The 22,078-nt window shown below is 45.9% G+C and overlaps 2 protein-coding genes across 3 annotated transcripts in view; one reads left to right on the top strand and one right to left on the bottom strand.

Annotated features, from left to right (window-relative positions):
* LOC106608318 (neuronal acetylcholine receptor subunit alpha-2) overlaps positions 1-8,019 on the top strand; it is a 54,113-nt gene extending 46,094 nt beyond the window's left edge. The window contains exons 7-9 of the mRNA XM_045721175.2: positions 5,789-6,157; positions 6,443-6,870; positions 7,041-8,019. Of these exons, the coding sequence (XP_045577131.1) occupies positions 5,789-6,157; positions 6,443-6,870; positions 7,041-7,166 (923 nt within the window). The 3' untranslated portion in view covers positions 7,167-8,019. The remainder of the gene's footprint in view (positions 1-5,788; positions 6,158-6,442; positions 6,871-7,040) is intronic.
* A 754-nt stretch (positions 8,020-8,773) lies between these two features.
* LOC106608317 (protein-tyrosine kinase 2-beta) overlaps positions 8,774-22,078 on the bottom strand; it is a 91,740-nt gene continuing 78,435 nt past the window's right edge. For both annotated transcript variants that reach the window (XM_045721173.2, XM_082977087.1), the window contains exons 21-29: positions 16,465-16,669; positions 16,013-16,121; positions 15,254-15,436; positions 13,329-13,478; positions 13,022-13,057; positions 12,722-12,746; positions 12,391-12,587; positions 10,108-10,188; positions 8,774-9,246 (exon numbers count right to left, since the gene is read on the bottom strand). In XM_045721173.2, coding sequence (XP_045577129.2) covers positions 9,025-9,246; positions 10,108-10,188; positions 12,391-12,587; positions 12,722-12,746; positions 13,022-13,057; positions 13,329-13,478; positions 15,254-15,436; positions 16,013-16,121; positions 16,465-16,669 — 1,208 coding nt within the window. In that variant the 3' untranslated portion in view covers positions 8,774-9,024. The remainder of the gene's footprint in view (positions 9,247-10,107; positions 10,189-12,390; positions 12,588-12,721; positions 12,747-13,021; positions 13,058-13,328; positions 13,479-15,253; positions 15,437-16,012; positions 16,122-16,464; positions 16,670-22,078) is intronic.

The following is a 22,078-nucleotide window of genomic DNA, read 5'->3' as shown; positions in this document are numbered from 1 at the left end:
ATTTATTTCCCTCATTGAAATGCAAATCAATTTATAACATTTTTAACATGCGTTTTTCTGGAATTTTTTGTTGTTATTCTGTCTCTCACTGTTCATATAAACCTACCATTAACATTATAGACTGATCATTTCTTTGTCAGTGGGCAAACGTACAAAATCAGCAGGGGATCAAATACCTTTTTCCCCAACTGTATATTTCCATATATCTCCACACCTCAGAGTTAATAATTGGTGGAAGCACCTTACAGCTGTGAATCGTTTACGAAGAAGATTCTGCTACCTTTGCACAACACTTAGGGCAACATATCCATTGTTTTTGTCAAAATTGCTCAAACTCAGTAAATGTGGTTGGGAATCATTGATGGACAGCAATATTAAACCATTGTCTCTGATTTTTTTCAGGCACATTTTAGTCAGGAGTGAAGATTGACCACTCAGGAATAGTCAACACCTCTTGGCATTAATATTTGTGTAATTGTCTTGTTGAAAAATACAACTCTACCAAAGGGTTAGGTTTTCAGAAGACTGAGGCGGATTTTCAGTTAAAACATTTTTTTAAATTGGGGCTTTGCTTCTTTTATATTTATTTGGATGCTGACAAACTCCCCAGTCCGATGACAAACATACCCATAACATGATGCTTCCACAATACTTAAAAATGCAGGTGTTTCACTCTGTGTTACGTTGTATTGGATTTGACCCAAACTGCTTTGCCGTGTTGTCTTGCAGTATTACTTAGCAGCCTTGTTGCAAACTGATTTTTTAACACAGTTTTCCTTCTTTTCACTTTGTCATACAGTAATGTGGAGTGAATGCAATGTTGTCGAGCCTTTCTGTATTTTTAAATATTGTGATGGCAGCATCATGTTATGGGTATGCTTGTCACCAGCAGGGACTGGTAAATTCGTTAGGATCTAGATAAATATGAAAGGAGAAAAGCCAAGATAAAAAAAAAAGGAAAACCCACCTCAGTCTTCTGAAAACCTAACCCTGGCATAAAGTTGTAATTTTCTGCGGGACAATTACACAAATGTTAATTCCTAAGACAAACTGTGAAAAACACACCCACAAATCTAGGGCCTAGATTCAATCAGATCCAGCGTTAACCGACGATAGCCGACCGCCCAGCATAGTAGATGTGTTGGTGGTATTGGAGGTGGAACTGTGTAGGACCTGTGAAATCAGTGAGCAGCTGCTTATTGCGATCATTGTCATGAAACCCGACTCACGTTAGAAGTTCAGAACAAAAACGTGTAGGCTATATAGAGTTTTTACACTCAAATTTAAAAATCATTCAACAAAATAATAAGGGTTTCAATCATCCTAATTGAGGTGTAGATTACATCTCACATTCCACTGTTCTAACTTGTAAACAAGGCTGAATGGGATTCTGTTATTGCGACTCCGTGCAGCCAATGGCAATGTCCGCTTTAGGTATAATGCAGGGAGCCACATGTGAATTTGACAGCTCTAATGCAGTTCCACCTCCAACACCGTCAAAACAACCACTATGCAGATGTCGGCTAAAGCGGATCTGAGTGAGTAGAACCCATAATTTAGAATTTTTCTTTTCACATTGAAAATGTAGGCTCGGTTGTGTCGATCTGTATGGGAAAATAAAATCAAATTTAATCCCTTTTTTTTTTCAATATAATTTTAAAGCAGCTAAATGTAAAAACTGTGCAAAGGGGTGTGTTCACTAGCGACCGTAAGATGAACATCAATTGTAAAAACATTTATATCCTCTTTCATTCGATCAATAAGAGAACAAAACTACAACACACATAACAGACCATGACAGAATGGTATTTTGCATCACAGAGAGATTGTTGATCACATTAGAAGATGGGTGAATACCAGTGGTGGCTGGTGGCACTTATAAATGGGAGGATGGGCTTATAGTAATGGCTGGAGCAGAATCAATGGAATGGCATCAAACACATTAAACACGTGGTTGATTCCGTTCCATTCACTCCATTCCAGACATTATTAAGAGCTGTCCTCCCCTCACCAGCCTCCTCTGCAATACAGACAACTAACAATTAATCAAATAGTATCATTTTAGTGGATAAAAGGACAAACCGTGAAAAGACTTATGTACTCTCACAGTAAAATGCTGATTCTCAATGATTGACTATCTATGATGAGTACAACGTTGTGTCGGACACTGCATTTATTTTTGTTGTTGTTGTGTTGTAACGGCTGTCTGAAGAAGTAGACCAAGGTACAGTGTGGTTAGTGCTCATCATGAAATTTTATGGAAAATGAGAACACTTTACAACTAAACAAAAGACAACAGCCAAACAGTTCTGTCAGGTAACAATTGACTAAAAAGAAAAGAACTACCCACAAACCCCAAAGGAAAACAGGCTGCCTAAGTATGACTCCCAATCAGCGACAACGACGTACAGCTGTCCCTGATTGAGAGCCATACCAGGCCAAAACAAAGAAATACACAGCATAGAAAAAAGGACATAGAATGCCCACCCAAATCACACCCTGACCAAACCTAAATAGAGACATAAAAAAGTCTCTCAGGTCAGGGCGTGACATGTGTAAAATAAAAAAAACTCCAACCATCAGGGGTGTTCCGAGGGACACTGATGGACTCAAACTACCGGTACTCTCTAAAAACCACAAATTCAACATTTATTAGTCACGTAAGATTTGGAAACAGTTTCTATTTCTACAGTGTATGCTAGGGTGGCAGATTGATTACTTGTTGATGAAATGGGAAATATCTATGATAATGTCTACCTGAGAATGTTGAGGTGAAGTCAAGGAAGGTCTTCACTTCTCTCCTCTCAGTCTCCTGACACCTCCACTTCCTGTTGTGGTCCTCCCTCTGGAGAGTCACAGTCAGAAGCCCGTGGTTACACCTTGCATTAACATGTAGTTGTCGTCATCGGATCAACATGATCCGATCACTGTTTGATCAAGATTTTATCAGCCCACTGCGTCCGTATTGTGACCAGATTCCCTGGAGTGTGCAAAGCTGTCATCAAGGCAAAGGGTGGCTACTTTGAAGAATCTAAAAATATAAAATATATTTTGATTTGTGTAACACTTTTTTGGTTACTAGTTTTGATGTCTTCACTATTATTCTACAATGTAGAAAATAGTAAAAATGAAGAAAAACCCTTGAATGAGTAGATGTTCTAAATTGTTTTTGACTGGTACTGTATGTGTGAAATTTGTTTTGATTTAGAATGGACCGTTATCATGCACCTGTCTCTAAACAGGTGCAACAGGAAAAAATACATGTCATCTATGTACTTACAGTGAGGGGAAAAAAGTATTTGATCCCCTGCTGATTTTGTACGTTTGCCACGGTCCGGAACCTCCAGCGACGGTCCACGGTCCGGAACCTCCAGCGACGGTCCGGAACCTCCAGCGACGGTCCACGGTCCGGAAACTCCAGCGACGGTCCGGAACCTCCAGCGACGGTCCACGGTCCGGAACCTCCAGCGACGGTCCGGAACCTCCAGCGACGGTCCACGGTCCGGAAACTCCAGCGACAGTCCGGAACCTCCAGCGACGGTCCACGGTCCGGAACCTCCAGCGACTGTCCGGAACCTCCAGCTACGGTCCACGGTCCGGAACCTCCAGCGACTGTCCGGAACCTCCAGCGACTGTCCGGAACCTCCAGCGACGGTCAACGGCCCGGAGCGTCCAGGCACGGTGTCCATTCCCGCTCCAGGGCAGGAGCCTTCCTCTGCGCTGGTGCCCAGTCCAGGCACGGTGTCCATTCCCGCTCCAGGGCAGGAGCCTTCCTCTGCGCTGGTGCCCAGTCCAGGCACGGCGTCCAGTCCAGATCCATGGCAGGAGCTGTCTACTGCGCCGGTGCCCAGTCCAGGCACGGCGTCCAGTCCAGCTCCAGGGCGGGAGCCTTCTTCTGCACCGGCGTCCAGTCCAGGCACGGTGTCCAGTCCCGCTCCATGGCGGGAGCCTTCCTATGCACCGATGCCCAGTCCAGGCACGGTGTCCAGTCCTGCTCCATGGCCAGAGTCTTCTTCTGCGCCGGTGCCCAGTCCAGGCACGGCGTCCAGCTCCAGGGCAGGAGCCTTCCTCTGCGCCGGTGGCCAGTCCAGGCATGGTGTCCAGTCCGGCTCCATGGCCGGAGCCCTCCTTTGCGCCGGTGCCCAGTCCAGGCACGGCGTCCAGTCCAGCTCCTGGGCAGGAGCCTTCCTCTGCGCCGGTGCCCAGTCCAGGAACGACGTCCAACCCAGCTCCATGGCCGGATCCGGGGCCTGGGCTACGACCTGCACTGGAGCCACCACCGACACTAATCACCCCCCCTACCTTCCACATTTGGTTTCAGGTTTTGCGGCCGAAGTCCGCACCTTTGGGGGGGATACTGTCACGCCCTGACCATAGAGAGCCCTTGGTTCTCTATGGTGTAGTAGGTCAGGGCGTGACTAGGGGCTGTTCTAGGTTATATATTTCTATGTTGGTGCTCTTGGTATGGTTCCCAATTAGAGACAGCTGATGTTCGTTGTCTCTAATTGGGGATCATACTTAAGGGTTCCCTGTTCCCACCTGCTTTGTGGGATATTGTTTTTGAGTGAGTGCATGTTGCACCTCAGTACTGCACGGTCTTTGTTTGAAAGTTTCACTAAAATAAAGATGTGGAACTTTTATCACGCTGCTCCTTGGTCCGTCTCTCCACACGACCGTCGGTGTGTATAGACTAGTATAGACTATCTTTGCCATGGTAACAAAACTGTATGTTGTTCAGTTGCAAATACAAAAACAAATACGTGGGAAATTACTCTGTTCCTTTTATTGAGATTCTGTGGTGAAACTCAAAGACAACTTAAAACCGTTTCTCTCTCTGCCCAGCCCCAGAAAAACAGAAGTGGTCTGAGCTGAAGGACCAGTGTTGCTGACATATGTGTGTGAATGTGTGTTTGCATGTGTTGTTACTGTGGGCCCATGGTGACCTATTCCTCAATACACAGAACCAGCTACTGACCAGCTACTCAATTTGGTTCTGGAAACAGTTTAGTTTTAGTAGAACACTGGTGTGTAAATACAATTTCTGACATTTTAGCTAATATTCCCATTGCTTACCAGCTAACATCCCCAGCTGGGATGGGAAAATCTGGTGTAGAGTGAGGTGTCATCCTAAATACCCTCTCCTGCTATTGTGCCCTTGAGTAAGGCACCTAACAACTGTTCTAGGGCTGCTGCATTGTAGCTGACCCATTGTAGCTGACCCATTGTAGCTGACCCATTGTAGCTGACCCATTGTAGCTGATCCATTGTAGCTGACCTATTGTAGCTGACCCATTGTAGCTGACCCATTGTAGCTGACCCATTGTAGCTGATCCATTGTAGCTGACCCATTGTAGCTGACCCATTGTAGCTGATCCATTGTAGCTGACCTATTGTAGCTGACCCATTGTAGCTGACCCATTGCTTCCAACCTCTTGGGGTGTGCGTGTGTGTGTGTTTTGGGGGGTTGGGTTGTGTGTAAAAATAAATTTCCGTTCTCTGCAAGATGGACCAAAAAGTATTTTTTCCCGTCCCCCCTCCCTGTCTTCCTCCTCCTCTTCCCCGTTCCTCCTTCCCGTCTTCCCCCTCCTCCTCTTCTTCCTCATCCTCCTCTCCCTCCTGTTCCTCCTCCCCATCTTCCCCCTCCTCTCCTTCCTCATCTTCCCCCTCCTCTCCTTCCTCATCTCCCCCATCCTCTTCAACCTCCTCCTCTTCCCCCTCGTCCTCTTCCTCCTTGTTCTCCTCTCCTTCCTTATCCTCCTCCTCCCCCTCTGCCTCCTTCTTGTTCCAGACTGTGGGGAGAAGATCACTCTGTGTATCTCCGTCCTCCTCTCCCTCACCGTCTTCCTGCTCCTCATCACAGAGATCATCCCTTCCACCTCCCTGGTCATCCCTCTGATTGGAGAGTACCTCCTCTTCACCATGATCTTCGTCACTCTCTCCATCGTCATCACCGTGTTTGTCCTCAACGTCCACCACCGCTCCCCGGGGACCCATAAGATGCCTCGCTGGGTCCACTCTGTCTTCCTGGACCTGATCCCCAGGTGGCTGTTCATGAGGCGGCCTGCGCCGGACGGAAGGAGATGCAGGTTGTTGTTGCTCCAACAGGGGGCAGCGGTGGCACGGCACCAGGGACGGACCACCAACACTAGACTACCAGGTGGTAATAACAGGACCACGTTGGTAGACTGTGATTTTTAGGGCCGGTTTCCCGGGCACAGGTAAAGCCTGGTTCCAGAACTATTAATCATTCTTAATGGTGATTTTCTACTGAAAGTGCTTCTTAGTCCTAAACTAGGCACACATTGATAAACATGTGTCTGGGAAACTGGCCCTCAATATATGTTTTGTTGTACTCCCATGACTGAGGCAACTTTATATGTAGTTTAAATGTATCAAATCCAATCATGAATTAATTAATTAATTTCTTAATTCCTTCATTCAGGCCTAGTCCGTCCTCCCTGCCTCAGCACCTCAGCCAGCTGGCTTCGGGACGGAGGAGGTGGGACCACAGAGGATCCCCAGAGACGGACGCCCTGTTATGAGGACCTGGAGCTGGGGGCTTTGACCTCGTACTTCTCCTTCCGCCCTCTGTCACCCAGACCCCCGGGCTCCACTCCTCCACCCCAGCAGAACCACCCACCCCCAGGGGCAGGACAGCCCCAGAACCGCCTGGATAGGGGAGGAGGAGGAGGTGGGGGAGGAAGAGGGGTGAATAGAAGGGTTAACCCCACCCAGCGACCAGATAAGATAGATAACTTGGTGTCAGAGTCTAGAGGGATAGAGTTCCCTCTGTCTCCCAGCGTTATACGGGCTCTGGAGGGGCTGCACTACATCGCAGACCACCTGAGGGCAGAGGACGCTGACTTTAGTGTGAGTGGTTATGACAACTAAACTGTCAGCACGAGTAACACTCATATTGCAGATAGCTGCTATTTCCGTATGTTAGGTTAGGTTGTTTCACCTTCTTTAGTTGACTAAAAAGTCAAAAAAAAAGATAGAAAAGAAGAGTGGTTACCATTCATTCATGTCTCTCCATCCAGGTGAAGGAAGACTGGAAGTACGTTGCCATGGTGATCGACCGTATCTTCCTGTGGATGTTTATCATCGTGTGTCTGCTGGGTACCATCGGTCTCTTCCTTCCTCCCTGGTTGGCCGGCATGATCTAGGACCTTGTGGTGTCTGTGATACCCGCCCCGGGAGCGGGTACCATGGGACTGGCACTACAATGACAGGCCGGTGGTAGGAGTGGAGACAGATGAAGGACTGTCACTAAGTTAGTAGGATGACTACCAATAAGGGAGTCACATTGAGTCCACCGGGCTATGACGTGACGTGATGTGAACGGGCAAAAGTGGTGAGAGAGGAGCGCCCTCATACAGTAATCTGCGCTGCTCGGTCATGTTGTCAACAAGGCAGCATGGTGCATCGTCCAGGAAACATATATATTTTATGGAAAAGATGTTTGAATTTTCAAACTAGTTTTCATTGAGAAGGCTGATATAAAGCCTTTGTTATTAAAATGAAATCCCTTTTGCATGTGAAAACACAGAATCCTACAACACGTGCTTAACCCACGGCACTTTTTGTTTTGAGCCTGGGAAGCAGTAACAGAATCCCCTAAATGTACTGCTTCATATTGGAGAAGCAATGACTTGTGGGTAAATTCTATCCAATAAGATTACTTGGCTGTTTTCAAGGAAGTAAGGGGCAAAAAGAAGACTAACTTCTTAGTATGAACTCTGAATCAGTTTGTACTACCACTCACTCACTCACTCACTCACTCACTCACTCACTCACTCACTCACTCACTCACTCACTCACTCACTCACTCACTCACTCACTCACTCACTCACTCACTCACTCACTCACTCACTCACTCACTCACTCACTCACTCACTCACTCTGCTGCCATAACATTATAAAGCATATTCTTTAACAATGTGTTGCTGTGTAGTAAAGACTGTATAAATACAAAATGTCTGTTTTGGGAATGAATAGGAATAAACATGGCTTTCATAACTTTCCTAAATCCTGTATAATTGCACAGAAAGCATATACTTTCCTTTCCAAAGTACAACACTATCACTGTTTAAATTAATCTACAATAAAACCAGGTTATAAAAATTGTGATTTAAAAAAAAAGGTAATGAGAAGTAATAGTATATCTATCAAGTCAAACGTCTAGAAACAGCTTCACACATTCCATAAAATAAATAAATCTGTCACACTAAAACAATACTATTGATCTGGCCAGCATTACTAGGAAGAACCACAGGAAGATAACCTGGAAGTAAATTCTCCGTTATACCTAAGCAGACAGAGAGAATGTGACTATTTAAATTTTTTTATTTTCTTTAAGAGATTCTCCGATACGTTTTAGCCAGTAGTTCTGAAGTAGCGCTTTACAAGCCTAAAGTGGTCCCTGTAAATCTCTCTCTCTCTCTCTCTCTCTCTCTCTCTCTCTCTCTCTCTCTCTCTCTCTCTCTCTCTCTCTCTCTCTCTCTCTCTCCTCTCTCTCTCTCTCTCCTCTCTCTCTCTCTCTCATTGGGCAGGCCTCTCGCTAGTTGTCAGTAAAATGCGAGGGGCTAGCTCATTGGCTATAACTGTTATTGCTAGGAAATGTAGACAAAATGACCTGGCACAGCTTTCAAACTATGGATTTTGTGGCTAATTGACGTAAGACAGTAATTCATAGATTATGCATGTATGAACTACACATTGACACATCCAGCCCAAAGAGGGAGATTTAAAAAATACTTAGTAGTCGCCAAAGTTCCAAAGCATGTCTTTAATTTATAGCACTGAGATGATAAACAGATATCACACAAGGAAGTCCTCTTTTCTGTTCATTTGAATCCTGACCTTACATTTCAAGTCACATTGATGCCAGTCATATTGATGCCACTTATCTCGACTATTGTACCTGCAAGTCACTGATGTCCATCCAATCAGTCGCAACATGCTTGGTTCTGACTAGTCCTCCAATGAAGAAAAAAAAACAAAACCCTATGGGTATTTACCCCACTATGGGTCTTCCGGGTTGGGCTTGGCCAGGTTGGCCCTGACCCTGGCCTGGTCCACAGCATCCAGAAGGTTCTTCCCATCCATGGCCAGGTTGTGTGCTGCAGTCAGCATCTGTTTCTTACACTCTTCCTTCAGAGAGGTGATGGCGTTCTGCTGGGCCAGACGCATCTTACTGATCAACTCTGCCATGTCGTTGTTCAACAGCTTCTGGGTGCCCTCGATCTGAGAGGGTGGGAGAGACTGTTAAGGTCATGGTAGTCTGCGTGCTAGTCTGTTTCCTCTTTTAGACAACTCCTTTCTCATTGTTCCTAAAGTGAACATCTCAGTAGAACAAGAGAATAGAGGGATTGAGAGACTGAGGATGTGCCGTTGAGGGAAGGGGATATCGGCAGGTAGGCTAGTGGTTAGAGTGTTGGACTAGTAACCAGCAGGTAGCCTAGTGGTTAGAGCGTTGGACTAGTAGCCAGCAGGTAGCCTAGTGGTTAGAGCATTGGACTAGTAACCAGCAGGTAGCCTAGTGGTTAGAGCGTTGGACTAGTAGCCAGCAGGTAGCCTAGTGGTTAGAGCGTTGGACTAGTAACCAGCAGGTAGCCTAGTGGTTAGAGCGTTGGACTAGTAACCAGCAGGTAGCCTAGTGGTTAGAGCGTTGGACTAGTAACCAGCAGGTAGCCTAGTGGTTAGAGGAGGCAGGTAGCCTAGTGGTTAGAGCGTTGGACTAGTAGCCAGCAGGTAGCCTAGTGGTTAGAGTGTTGGACTAGTAACCGAAAGGTTGCAAAATCGAATCCCCGGGCTGACAAGGTAAAAGATCTGTCATTCTGCCCCTGAACAAGCCTGTATTATATTTACTGTATAAATTATGTTAGAATCTGTTTGTTCTCTTATTTTTATGGCCATATTTTGGTTTATATGAAAATCAGAGTAAATAGCAACCGTGGTTATGAAGCACGTGGTACTGTTCCTAGGCCGTTATTGAAAATAAGAATTTGTTCATAACTGACTTGCCTAGTTAGATAAAAGGTAAAATATAAAAATAAAATATCGGAGAGAAGGTGTGAGATAAGAGGGAGATGGTTGTTACTGTACCTCCGTCCTGATGGATTCATGCAGGGTAGGTAGAATATCATCCACACTGTGGATCAGACTCCGCAAGGTCAGCCCTACAGACTGGAGAGAGAGAGAGAGAGAGAGAGAGAGAGAGAGAGAGAGAGAGAGAGAGAGAGAGAGAGAGAGAGAGAGAGAGTCATTAAATCAATAAAATATTTCCCGGCAAGTCGAGCTGTTACCGCGGCTACGGATACAAGCCCCGCCCCTCCGGAAACCTCTTTCTGTGTGTTATTTTACACACATTCATTAATCTAACGTAGCTGCCCCCCCCCCCCCCTTCATGTTCCTCTCATTACCCTCTTCTGAACCATGGTGATGTAGCCTATGTCTCTGCCTCATGTTTCTGAAAAGATGAAATAAAAAACCCTGCGGGGATTTGAACCAACGTTCCAAAAAACAGCTACGACTTTTAACTCTCTGTCTGTCTGTTGTAACAAATATATTGCCGTTGCACAAGCAGGATGCCTGTTTGTGTCGTGCTTTATGTTTGCAATACTGACAACAAAGCAGGTACGAACATGTCGATTATGATTCCCTGTGGCTCAGTTGGTAGAGCATGGTGTTTGCAACGCCAGCATGGTGTGTGCAACGCCAGGGTTGTGGGTTTGATTCCCACAGGGGGCCAGTACAAAAAAAATAATTAAAAAAAACAATGCATGAAATTAAATGTATGAACTGTATTCACTACTGTAAGTTGCTTTGGATAAGAGCATCTGCTAAATGACAAAAATCAATTTAATAAAATTACAGTTTGGGTAAAAATCGGCCAACTCTCCTACTGAAAATAAATCAACATGAAATGCTTCCGGATACGTGGAATGCAATAGTTTAAACTGTTCTGTGTACAACCTTGAAGGCTACAACAGTGACAGGACAAAGGTGATCAAGGAGGGGGGGAACGGTAGCGGAGTATTCAGCACAGCAGCTACATAGGTAACGGACTGGGTACTCAGCACAGCAGCTACATAGGTAACGGACTGGGTACTCAGCACGGCAGCTACATAGGTAACGGACTGGGTACTCAACACAGTAGCTACATAGGTAACGGACTGGGTACTCAACACAGTAGCTACATAGGTAACGGACTGGGTACTCAGCACGGCAGCTACATAGGTAACGGACTGGGTACTCAGCACGGCAGCTACATAGGTAACGGACTGGGTACTCAGCACGGCAGCTACATAGGTAACGGACTGGGTACTCAGCACAGCAGCTACATGGGTAACGGACTGGGTACTCAACACAGTAGCTACATAGGTAACGGACTGGGTACTCAGCACGGCAGCTACATAGGTAACGGACTGGGTACTCAGCACGGCAGCTACATAGGTAACGGAGCTACATAGGTAAAGGACTGGGTACTCAGCACGGCAGCTACATAGGTAACGGACTGGGTACTCAGCACAACAGCTGCATAGGTAACGGACTGGGTACTCAGCACAGCAGCTACATAGGTAACTGACTGGGTACTCAGCACAGCAGCTACATAGGTAACTGACTGGGTACTCAGCACAGCAGTTACATAGGTAACGGACTGGGTACTCAGCACAGCAGCTACATAGGTAACGGACTGGGTACTCAGCACAGCAGCTACATAGGTAACGGACTGGGTAGTCAGCACAGCAACTACATAGGTAACGGACTGGGTACTCAGCACGGCAGCTACATGGGTAACGGACTGGGTACTCAGCACGGCAGCTACATGGGTAACGGACTGGGTACTCAGCACAACAGCTACATAGGTAACGGACTGGGTACTCAGCACAACAGCTACATAGGCAGTGGACTGGGTACTCAGCACAGCTGCTACATAGGCAGTGGACTGGGTATTCAGCACAGCTGCTACATAGGCAGTGGACTGGGTACGCAGCACGGCAGCTACATAGGCAGTGGACTGGGTACTCAGCACAGCTGCTACATAGGCAGTGGACTGGGTACTCAGCACAGCTGCTACATAGGCAGTTGACTGGGTACTCAGCTATGTAAAAATAAATCCTGCACATGCACAGAAATATCAGTATTTTTATCCTGGGAAAATTGGGATACAGAAACTCTATGTTATAATGTTTCTGTGTGTCTTTTGCCTCTATTCTACAGCAGACCTGGGTACAGTCAAATACTTTCATATACTTGAGCTGCCCTTGATTGTGTTTGCCCGGTACAATGGGACTCATTTTCCCAAAAGTGAAACTCCAAGCTGAATCACAAGTGTCTGATTCAGGTTTGTCCTACGGCTCGAGTCACCACATTCCATGTCTTTACCTTCACTATGTTGATGTATTGTTCAGGCTGTAGTGTGTTGACATCGTTCTTCAGCTGCACCACCACCTTGACCAGCTCCATGACCGCCTGGTACACCTGGTCATCTGACCGGTCCAGCTCTGCTGTGGGGGCGGCCTGGGCTGTAGGGGGGGCCTGGGCTGTGGGGGCGGTGAGACGTGGGGGCTTGTCTGGCGTGGCTGGGGTTTCAGAGAGGAGAAGAGAGGGGAGAAAGGAGGGGTGTATGAGAAGGACTGGAGGATGTTTATGATACTTTTGTTTCACTTCATGAAATTGCATTTCATACAACTAGATATTGTGAAGGACCACTCACCATGTCCAGTCTCAGCTTCAGGTGACTATAGACAGAGAGAAAAGCAGAATAACTACAGAAACCTGACAGACTAATAATCATACCTACTACAACTATATATCGCACAGCAGGAAAGTCAGCTGGGGATTTGTTAACAATTCATTGTGATCTCATGTACAGACAGACGAGTAAACGAACAGACAGACGAGTAAATTACAGACCAGAAAATCATAGGCTGAGGTAACACTTTACCGAAAGCCTGCAGGTAGAAAGCTTTAGAACTTGTTATATTCATGTATGAACTTTTATACAAACACATACCAGTGGGCTGGTGGCATCCTCCTGTCTCATGGGATCCTGTAAAGGAACAAGTAGCTTCAGGTTCATTTGACATTATATGGACGTGGACCTTCGATTGGCCACGGAACCTTATGGTCCCCAAAGGGACAGTCATTTCAAACACAGACCCACTGAGAGTGAGAGTTACGGGGCTGGTGGTTAGAGTGGAAAGGGGGTTGGATGACAGGGAAGACCGAAGGTAGTTATGGTGGACAGGGCGTACAGAGAGCTAGTTGTTAGGGCGGGTTGCTAGGTCTATGGGGGTAAAGGTCAAAGGTATATTCCCCACCAGGAGTCTCTCCTCTTTGGTCAGCCACTTGTTGTCCTCCATCATCTGTTGTTTCTGTTGTCTCATCGTCTCCTGCATACGCTGTCTCTCCATCTGCCACAACCGCTGGGCGTCTTCCTTACTGGACGGCTCCACAATGAACTCACCCCCCTATTGGAAGGGAGACACACATTCATATAGTAGAGAGCTAGTAATACAGTAGCCTTGCTTGTTGGCCTTATAGCAGTAACACAGGGATTTAACACAAACACGGGACACATGACTTGGATCGTCATCGAGACCTAAAGTAGAAGGAGTTAATGAAACGGAAAATAGGTTGAAGATACTGTATCCCTGAAAAACAGATGCTTACGGTACCTTAAATCCAGCTGAGGGTGGAAATAGAGTAACCAGACTCTAGAAGGAAGTAGACTAGAACTAGAGAACTAGAGTCTAGAAGGAAGTAGACTACAACTAGAGAACTAGAGTCTAGAAGGAAGTAGACTAGAACTAGAGTCTAGAAGGAAGTAGACTAGAACTAGAGAACTAGAGTCTAGAAGGAAGTAGACTAGAACTAGAGAACTAGAGTCTAGAAGGAAGGAGACTAGAACTAGAGAACTAGAGTCTAGAAGGAAGGAGACTAGAACTAGAGAACTATGGTCTAGAAGGAAGTAGACTAGAACTAGAGAACTAGAGTCTAGAAGGAAGTAGACTACAACTAGAGAACTAGAGTCTAGAAGGAAGTAGACTAGAACTACAGTCTAGAAGGAAGTAGACTAGAACTAGAGTCTAGAAGGAAGTAGACTAGAACTAGAGAACTAGAGTCTAGAAGGAAGTAGACTAGAACTAGAGAACTAGAGTCTAGAAGGAAGTAGACTAGAACTAGAGTACTAGAGTCTAGAAGGAAGTAGACTAGAACTAGAGAACTAGAGTCTAGAAGGAAGTAGACTAGAACTAGAGAACTAGAGTCTAGAAGGAAGTAGACTAGAACTAGAGAACTAGAGTCTAGAAGGAAGTAGACTAGAACTAGAGTCTAGAAGGAAGTAGACTAGAACTAGAGAACTAGAGTCTAGAAGGAAGTAGACTAGAACTAGAGAACTAGAGTCTAGAAGGAAGTAGACTAGAACTAGAGTACTAGAGTCTAGAAGGAAGTAGACTAGAACTAGAGAACTAGAGTCTAGAAGGAAGGAGACTAGAACTAGAGAACTAGAGTCTAGAAGGAAGTAGACTAGAACTAGAGTCTAGAAGGAAGTAGACTAGAACTAGAGAACTAGAGTCTAGAAGGAAGTAGACTAGAACTAGAGAACTAGAGTCTAGAAGGAAGTAGACTAGAACTAGAGAACTAGAGTCTAGAAGGAAGTAGACTAGAACTAGAGTACTAGAGTCTAGAAGGAAGTAGACTAGAACTAGAGAACTGGAGTCTAGAAGGAAGTAGACTAGAACTAGAGAACTAGAGTCTAGAAGGAAGTAGACTAGAACTAGAGTCTAGAAGGAAGTAGACTAGAACTAGAGTCTAGAAGGAAGTAGACTAGAACTAGGGAACTAGAGTCTAGAAGGAAGTAGACTAGAACTAGAGTCTAGAAGGAAGTAGACTAGAACTAGAGAACTAGAGTCTAGATGGAAGTAGACTAGAACTAGAGAACTAGAGTCTAGAAGGAAGTAGACTAGAACTAGAGTCTAGAAGGAAGTAGACTAGAACTAGAGAACTAGAGTCTAGAAGGAAGTAGACTAGAACTAGAGTCTAGAAGGAAGTAGACTAGAACTAGAGAACTAGAGTCTAGAAGGAAGTAGACTAGAACTAGAGTCTAGAAGGAAGTAGACTTGAACTAGAGAACTAGAGTCTAGAAGGAAGTAGACTAGAACTAGAGTCTAGAAGGAAGTAGACTAGAACTAGAGTACTAGAGTCTAGAAGGAAGTAGACTAGAACTAGAGAACTAGAGTCTCACCCCCATGCTGCGTCGTCGTGGAGACATCATGGGCACGACCGCTGTGTTGCTCCTGGAGTCTACAGCAGTGGTGTATTCACAGGGACTGACCAAGTCTGGAGAGCTGGCACACAGGGCCTCATTCAGCTGAACGTGCAGGCCAATATTGTTACCAAAACGACCCCCAGGTTTCATCCTGGAGGGCTAGAAACACAGGGACAGAAACGTTGACAGGCGCTGAGTAACTTATATGCTAATTCTAACAACGCTATGACAAAAAACAATGATGCTGAAGGTGTGTGTGTGTGTGTGTGTGTGTGTGTGTGTGTGTGTGTGTGTGTGTGTGTGTGTGTGTGTGTGTGTGTGTGTGTGTGTGTGTGTGTGGAAAAATTTGACCAACTGGGGACATTTTGTTAGTCCCCACAAGGTCAAATGCTATTTCTAGGGGGTTTAGGGTTAAGGTTAGAATTAGTGTTAGGATTAGAATTACATTAAGGCTTAGGGTTAGGAGCTAGGTTCAGGATTAGGGTTAAGGTTAGGTTTTTGGGTTAAGATTAGGGTTAGGGGTTAGGGAAAATAGGATTTTGAATGGGACTGAATTGTATCCCCCCACAAGGTTAGCTGTACAAGACTGTGTGTGTGTGTGTGTGTGTGTGTGTGTGTGTGTGTGTGTGTGTGTGTGTGTGTGTGTGTGTGTGTGTGTGTGTGTGGGTGTGTGTGGTGTGTGTGTGTGTGTGTGTGTGTGTGTGTGTGTGTCTCATTAAAAAGATAGGATACTACCTTAGGAGGAGGCTCGTTGAATTTGAACTTGGTGTCAAAGAACTTGATGGAGCGTTTTCTGTCCCTCTCTCTCTCTGCCTCCTGCTCCTTCTCCATCTGATGGACGTCACTGTGAAAAGAAAAAGGACATATCGGCAAGCTATTTGTGGTTTAACAATCACAAATCAAATCAAATGTATTTATATAGCCCTTCTTACATCAGCTGATATGACAAAGTGCTGTACAGAAACCCAGCCTAAAACCCCAAACAGCAACCAATGCAGGTGTAGAAGCATGGTGGCAAGGAAAAACTCCCTAGAAAGGCCAAAACCTAGGAAGAAACCTAGAGAGGAACCAGGCTATGAGGGGTGGCCAGTCCTCTTCTGGCTGTGCCGGGTGGAGATTATATACAACCATATTCAAATCAGATTTCAGAACATAGCCAAGCCAAGCCAGGCCATGGCAGTCAGTACCTGATCTTCACGACCAGCTCTGTGAAGGAGGGTCTCTCGCGGGGGTTGTAGGACCAGCAGCGTGTCATGAGGGAGTAGAGGGCAGGAGGGCAGTCATCAGGTTTGGGTAGTCTGATGCCTTGCTCCAGCTGGATGATGACATCACGGTTCTCCAACCAGAAGAAAGGCTGCTGCCCTCGGCTCAGGATCTCCCACATACACACCGCTATGGAGAGAGAGAGAGAGAGAGAGAGAGAGAGAGAGAGAGAGAGAGAGTGTGAGAGAGAGAGAGAGAGAGAGAGAGAGAGCAGCTGGTAAAATTATGAGCTCCTAATATCTTGTATTTTATATCATATTTCAAATGATTTAGAGGAAGAGTACATTGGAGAAAAATAAGTGAGTGAAAGATAAAGGAAGTAGGACTAAGAATATAACGTCAGAAGAGAATACATCAGAAAACAACTTATCCTGGTAACTCAACTTGATAGCTAACAAGCTAACAGTTGTTTACCACGTTGCTAGGGAGTTGCTAAGACAGTTTCTAGCTACCTGCTGTTAGCTAAAAAAAAAACCTAGCTAACAAATAACTAAAAGGACAATCAAAAATTACAAAAGGGACAGGAAAACAAGTATCTAAACTTACACAAGCAAGATAAAACATTTCAGACAGGAAAACAAGAAAGGTAAGCTTTGTTTACATTTAAAAACACCTAGCTACAGCCAGCTGTAACATCTTCTGTATCCTGCTGTAATCAACTACGATGGATACATTTACAAGCTCCAAGCTCAGCAACCTTGCTATCCAATATGCAAAAGGTATTGCCAGTAAAGCAAAGGTTTTAAAAGAGGACCCAGAGACCCTAACAGCAGATTTTATGCAACAAAAAGACATAGAAAATCAAGGTGGATCTTCTCTTTTTACTGAACGTCCAAATACTTTGCATGCAGTCCTGCGGCAAGGCAAACAAACATCTTATGTCTAGAAACAAGACCAAGGCTCTGAGGCCAGTCTAGAGCTGTTTTGAAGAAGAGTTCGACATGATAATACCTTTAGTGGGATGATGAACTGAAAACTGACATTATCTACATTAACAATATGCCTGCAACTCCCATAAACCGGGCTTCAAAATACATCACTCCCTCCTTCAGCTGTAGCAACTCTCCCTAGTTGAAGTGGAGATGACAGAATACAGGGACAACAAACAATAAGAATGTGACACTGTCCAGACGCTGATGGAAGAGTTGTGGTATTACAATGTGACACTGTCCAGACGCTGATGGAAGAGTTGAGGTATTACAATGTAACACTGTCCCGACGCTGATGGAAGAGTTGAGGTATTACAATGTGACACTGTCCAGACGCTGATGGAAGAGTTGAGGTATTACAATGTGACACTGTCCAGACGCTGATGGAAGAGTTGAGGTATTACAATGTAACACTGTCCCGACGCTGATGGAAGAGTTGAGGTATTACAATGTGACACTGTCCAGACGCTGATGGAAGAGTTGAGGTATTACAATGTGACACTGTCCAGACGCTGATGGAAGAGTTGAGGTATTACAATGTGACACTGTCCTGACGCTGATGGAAGAGTTGAGGTATTACAATGTGACACTGTCCAGACGCTGATGAAAGAGTTGAGGCATTACAATGTGACACTGTCCCGACGCTGATGGAAGAGTTGAGGCATTACAATGTGACACTGTCCAGACGCTGATGGAAGAGTTGAGGTATTACAATGTGACACTGTCCAGACGCTGATGGAAGAGTTGAGGTATTACAATGTGACACTGTCCCGACGCTGATGGAAGAGTTGAGGTATTACAATGTGACACTGTCCCGACGCTGATGGAAGAGTTGAGGTATTACAATGTGACACTGTCCAGACGCTGATGGAAGAGTTGAGGTATTACAATGTGACACTGTCCAGACGCTGATGGAAGAGTTGAGACATTTCCAGGAGGAACGTTGTGCTTCAATAGAACAGTCAAGACATAAGTTAAGACAGAACTCTGAACAGAAGCAACAGTCCAATGATGTCCTGCAAGAGTAGCTGTGTGTAGCGAAGGTGGAGCTGCAGCAGAGAGAGAGGTGGAGCTGCAGCAGAGAGAGAGGTGGAGCTGCAGCAGAGAGACAGGTGGAGCTGCAGCAGAGAGAGAGGTGGAGCTGCAGCAGAGAGACAGGTGGAGCTGCAGCAGAGAGAGAGGTGGAGCTGCAGCAGAGAGAGAGGTGGAGCTGCAGCAGAGAGACAGGTGGAGCTGCAGCAGAGAGAGAGGTGGAGCTGCAGCAGAGAGAGAGGTGGAGCTGCAGCAGAGAGACAGGTGGAGCTGCAGCAGAGAGAGAGGGACATGATGTCCTCCCGTCAACAGCTTCTGACCATGCCACCAACAGAGCCGCCCCATCAGCCTGGTGGAAGCTCAGATACCCCTGAGCCCAGTGCAGCCTTCACCCCATCAGCCTGGTGGAAGCTCAGATACCCCTGAGCTCAGTGCAGCCTTCACCCCATCAGCCCGGTGGAAGCTCAGATACCCCTGAGCCCAGTGCAGCCTTCACCCCATCAGCCTGGTGGAAGCTCAGATACCCCTGAGCTCAGTGCAGCCTTCACCCCATCAGCCTGGTGGAAGCTCAGATACCCCTGAGCCCAGTGCAGCCTTCACCCCATCAGCCTGGTGGAAGCTCAGATACCCCTGAGCCCAGTGCAGCCTTCACCCCATCAGCCTGGTGGAAGCTCAGATAGCCCTGAGCCCAGTGCAGCCTTCACCCCATCAGCCTGGTGGAAGCCCAGATACCCCTGAGCCCAGTGCAGCCTTCACCCCATCAGCCTGGTGGAAGCCCAGATACCCCTGAGCCCAGCGCAGCCTTCACCCCATCAGCCTGGTGGAGGCTCAGATACCCCTGAGCCCAGTGCAGCCTTCACCCCATCAGCCTGGTGGAAGCCCAGACACCCCTGAGCCCAGCGCAGCCTTCACCCCATCAGCCTGGTGGAAGCCCAGATACCCCTGAGCCCAGTGCAGCCTTCACTCCAGCTGCCTCACAAGCCTCTCAGTCTCTTAGGGTCCACCCTGACCTCCCAGCATGCCACAGCTTACCCTGACCTGCCAACCTCCCTGCCTACCACAGCATACCCTGACCTGCCAACCTCCCAGCCTACCACAGCATACCCTGACCTGCCAACCTCCCAGCCTTCCACAGCATACCCTGACCTGCCATCCTCCCAGCCTTCCACAATCTACCATGCCTCGCCAACCTCCCAGCCTGCCACAGCTTACCCTGACCTGCCAACCTCCCAGCCTGCCACAATCTACCATGCCTTGCCAACCTCCCAGCCTGCCACAGCTTACCCTGACCTGCCAACCTCCCAGCCTGCCACAATCTACCATGCCTTGCCAACCTCCCAGCAGTCTGACCATGTTAAGCTGAACACACCTCCAGAGCAGTTTGATAGACTCTAAATGGGAAGTATCTGGAAGATAGGAGACTATTCCCCAGACACCAGACAGCTACATTCTGGTGTACCACTACTGACAGTGCACTACAGCTGCTCTATCAAGCCCAGCTGGAGAAAAATCCTGACAACCTTGATGGAGTCACAGTCTTTGCCAAGGACCTGAAGAATGTTAGGCAGTTCCACAATCATACCAGCCGCTACAACATGCAATACAGACATTCTAGACGATTCTGTGGTTCCAACTTTGTGGCAACAGTTGTGGGGGAACGCACCGAACCTGTTTCAGCATGACAATGCCCCCGTGCACAAACGAGGTCCATACAGAAATGGTTTTGTCGAGATCGATGTGGAAGAACTTGACTGGCCTCCACAGAGCCCTGACCTCAACCCAATCAAACACCTTTGGGATGAATTGGAACGCCGACTGCGAGCCAGGCCTAATTGCCCAACATCAGTGCCCGACCTCACTAATGCTCTTGTGTCTGAATGGTAGTAATAGAAACAGCCCTGACCAGGAAGTGAACATCCCTCCTCATACCTGAGTCTCATCACTAGTAATAGAAACAGCCCTGACCAGGAAGTGAACATCCCTCCTTATACCTGAGTCTCATCACTAGTAATAGAAACAGCCCTGACCAGGAAGTGAACATCCCTCCTTATACCTGAGTCCCATCACTAGTAATAGAAACAGCCCTGACCAGGAAGTGAACATCCCTCCTTATACCTGAGTCTCATCACTAGTAATAGAAACAGCCCTGACTAGGAAGTGAACATCCCTCCTTGTACCTGAGTCTCATCACTAGTAATAGAAATAGCTCTGACCAGGAAGTGAACATCCCTCCTTATACCTGAGTCTCATCACTAGTAATAGAAATAGCCCTGACCAGATAGAGAATTAAAATGGAAAGGAGTTAGTGCATCTCTATCCAGCCTTAGACCTGTATTTTCTTTATGGCATGATTAGAGGAGATTCTTTGGGAAGGTTCACCTACTGCTCAGCTCTTGGGACCAGTGTTGTTGACTATGCAATCTTAGACTTGGGCCCCTTCTCCATTAGTGCATTCACTGTCAGACAGCATACACCATATTCTGATCACTGTCAGATGAATGTCTTTTTAAAAGACTTCTCCACCCAAAGATCACACAAACAGAAACCCTGTACACTGATTAATAAAAAACAGAGAGTCCTGTAGACTGACTCATCTAACATACAGATGGGCCCCAGACAGCGCAACACACTTCAACATAGTATTGCACTGCCCAGAAATTACAACCTGTATCAATGATTTCCTTTCAAGTATATTCAGCCCAAACCTCCCTGACATAGAATTTTTCTGTGAACAAATTAAATGAGATCAATCATAAAGCAGATTTATGCTAAATAAAAAAAATGCTTCAAATTGGAAACCTCAAAGTTTGATGCCAAATGTAATCTCATAAGGAAAAATATTGATCTTTATCAATTAGAAGACATCACCAATCACAAGATAGAGAATTTCGGGAAACAATATTGTGACACATTGAAAGAATACAAACAAAACTTAAGATGGAAGAAACGGAAGCATTTTGAGAACACTCTGAAAGAGATTGAAGACTCCATTTGTGGAAACCAGTTCCGGGAGTAATGGAATGTTCTAGATGGAAAACAGAGGAATGATCTAGTCATTCAAAATAAGAACACTTGGAAAGATCACTTTTGAAAGTCTCTATGGAATAATACCATCAGAAAACCTTACTTTAAACCACAAAAATATGCACAAAAAAAACCCTCTGCTCCCTAGAACATAAAATTAAAAACAACCAGAACACAACTGACTACCAAATTATACAGGTTGAACTTTGGAAGAAAACACAAAGCCTTAAACTTGGAAAGGCATGTGGCCCTGACCACATCAGGAATGAAATGCTTAAACACAATACTCCTGAGCTGCAGGATGACTTATTAAAACTATTCAACCTGGGTTTGGAGAGTGGCTGCTTCCCTGATATCTGGAACCAGGGCCTCATAATCCTCACACATAAAAAAAGGTGACAAATTAGACCCTAATAACTATAGGGGAATATGTGTCACCATTAACATTGGGAAACTGTTCTTCTCTATTCTCAATGACCGCATACAGACCTTCCTCACACAACATAACGCTCTCAGCAACAAAAACAAATAGTCTTTCTACCCGAACAACAGA

This window comes from Salmo salar, chromosome 06, assembly GCF_965601325.2.
Source record: "Salmo salar chromosome 06, fSalSal1, whole genome shotgun sequence".
NCBI lineage: Eukaryota > Metazoa > Chordata > Actinopteri > Salmoniformes > Salmonidae > Salmo > Salmo salar.
Note: the sequence above shows the minus strand (reverse complement) of the source record. Positions and strands in the feature narration are given on the sequence as shown.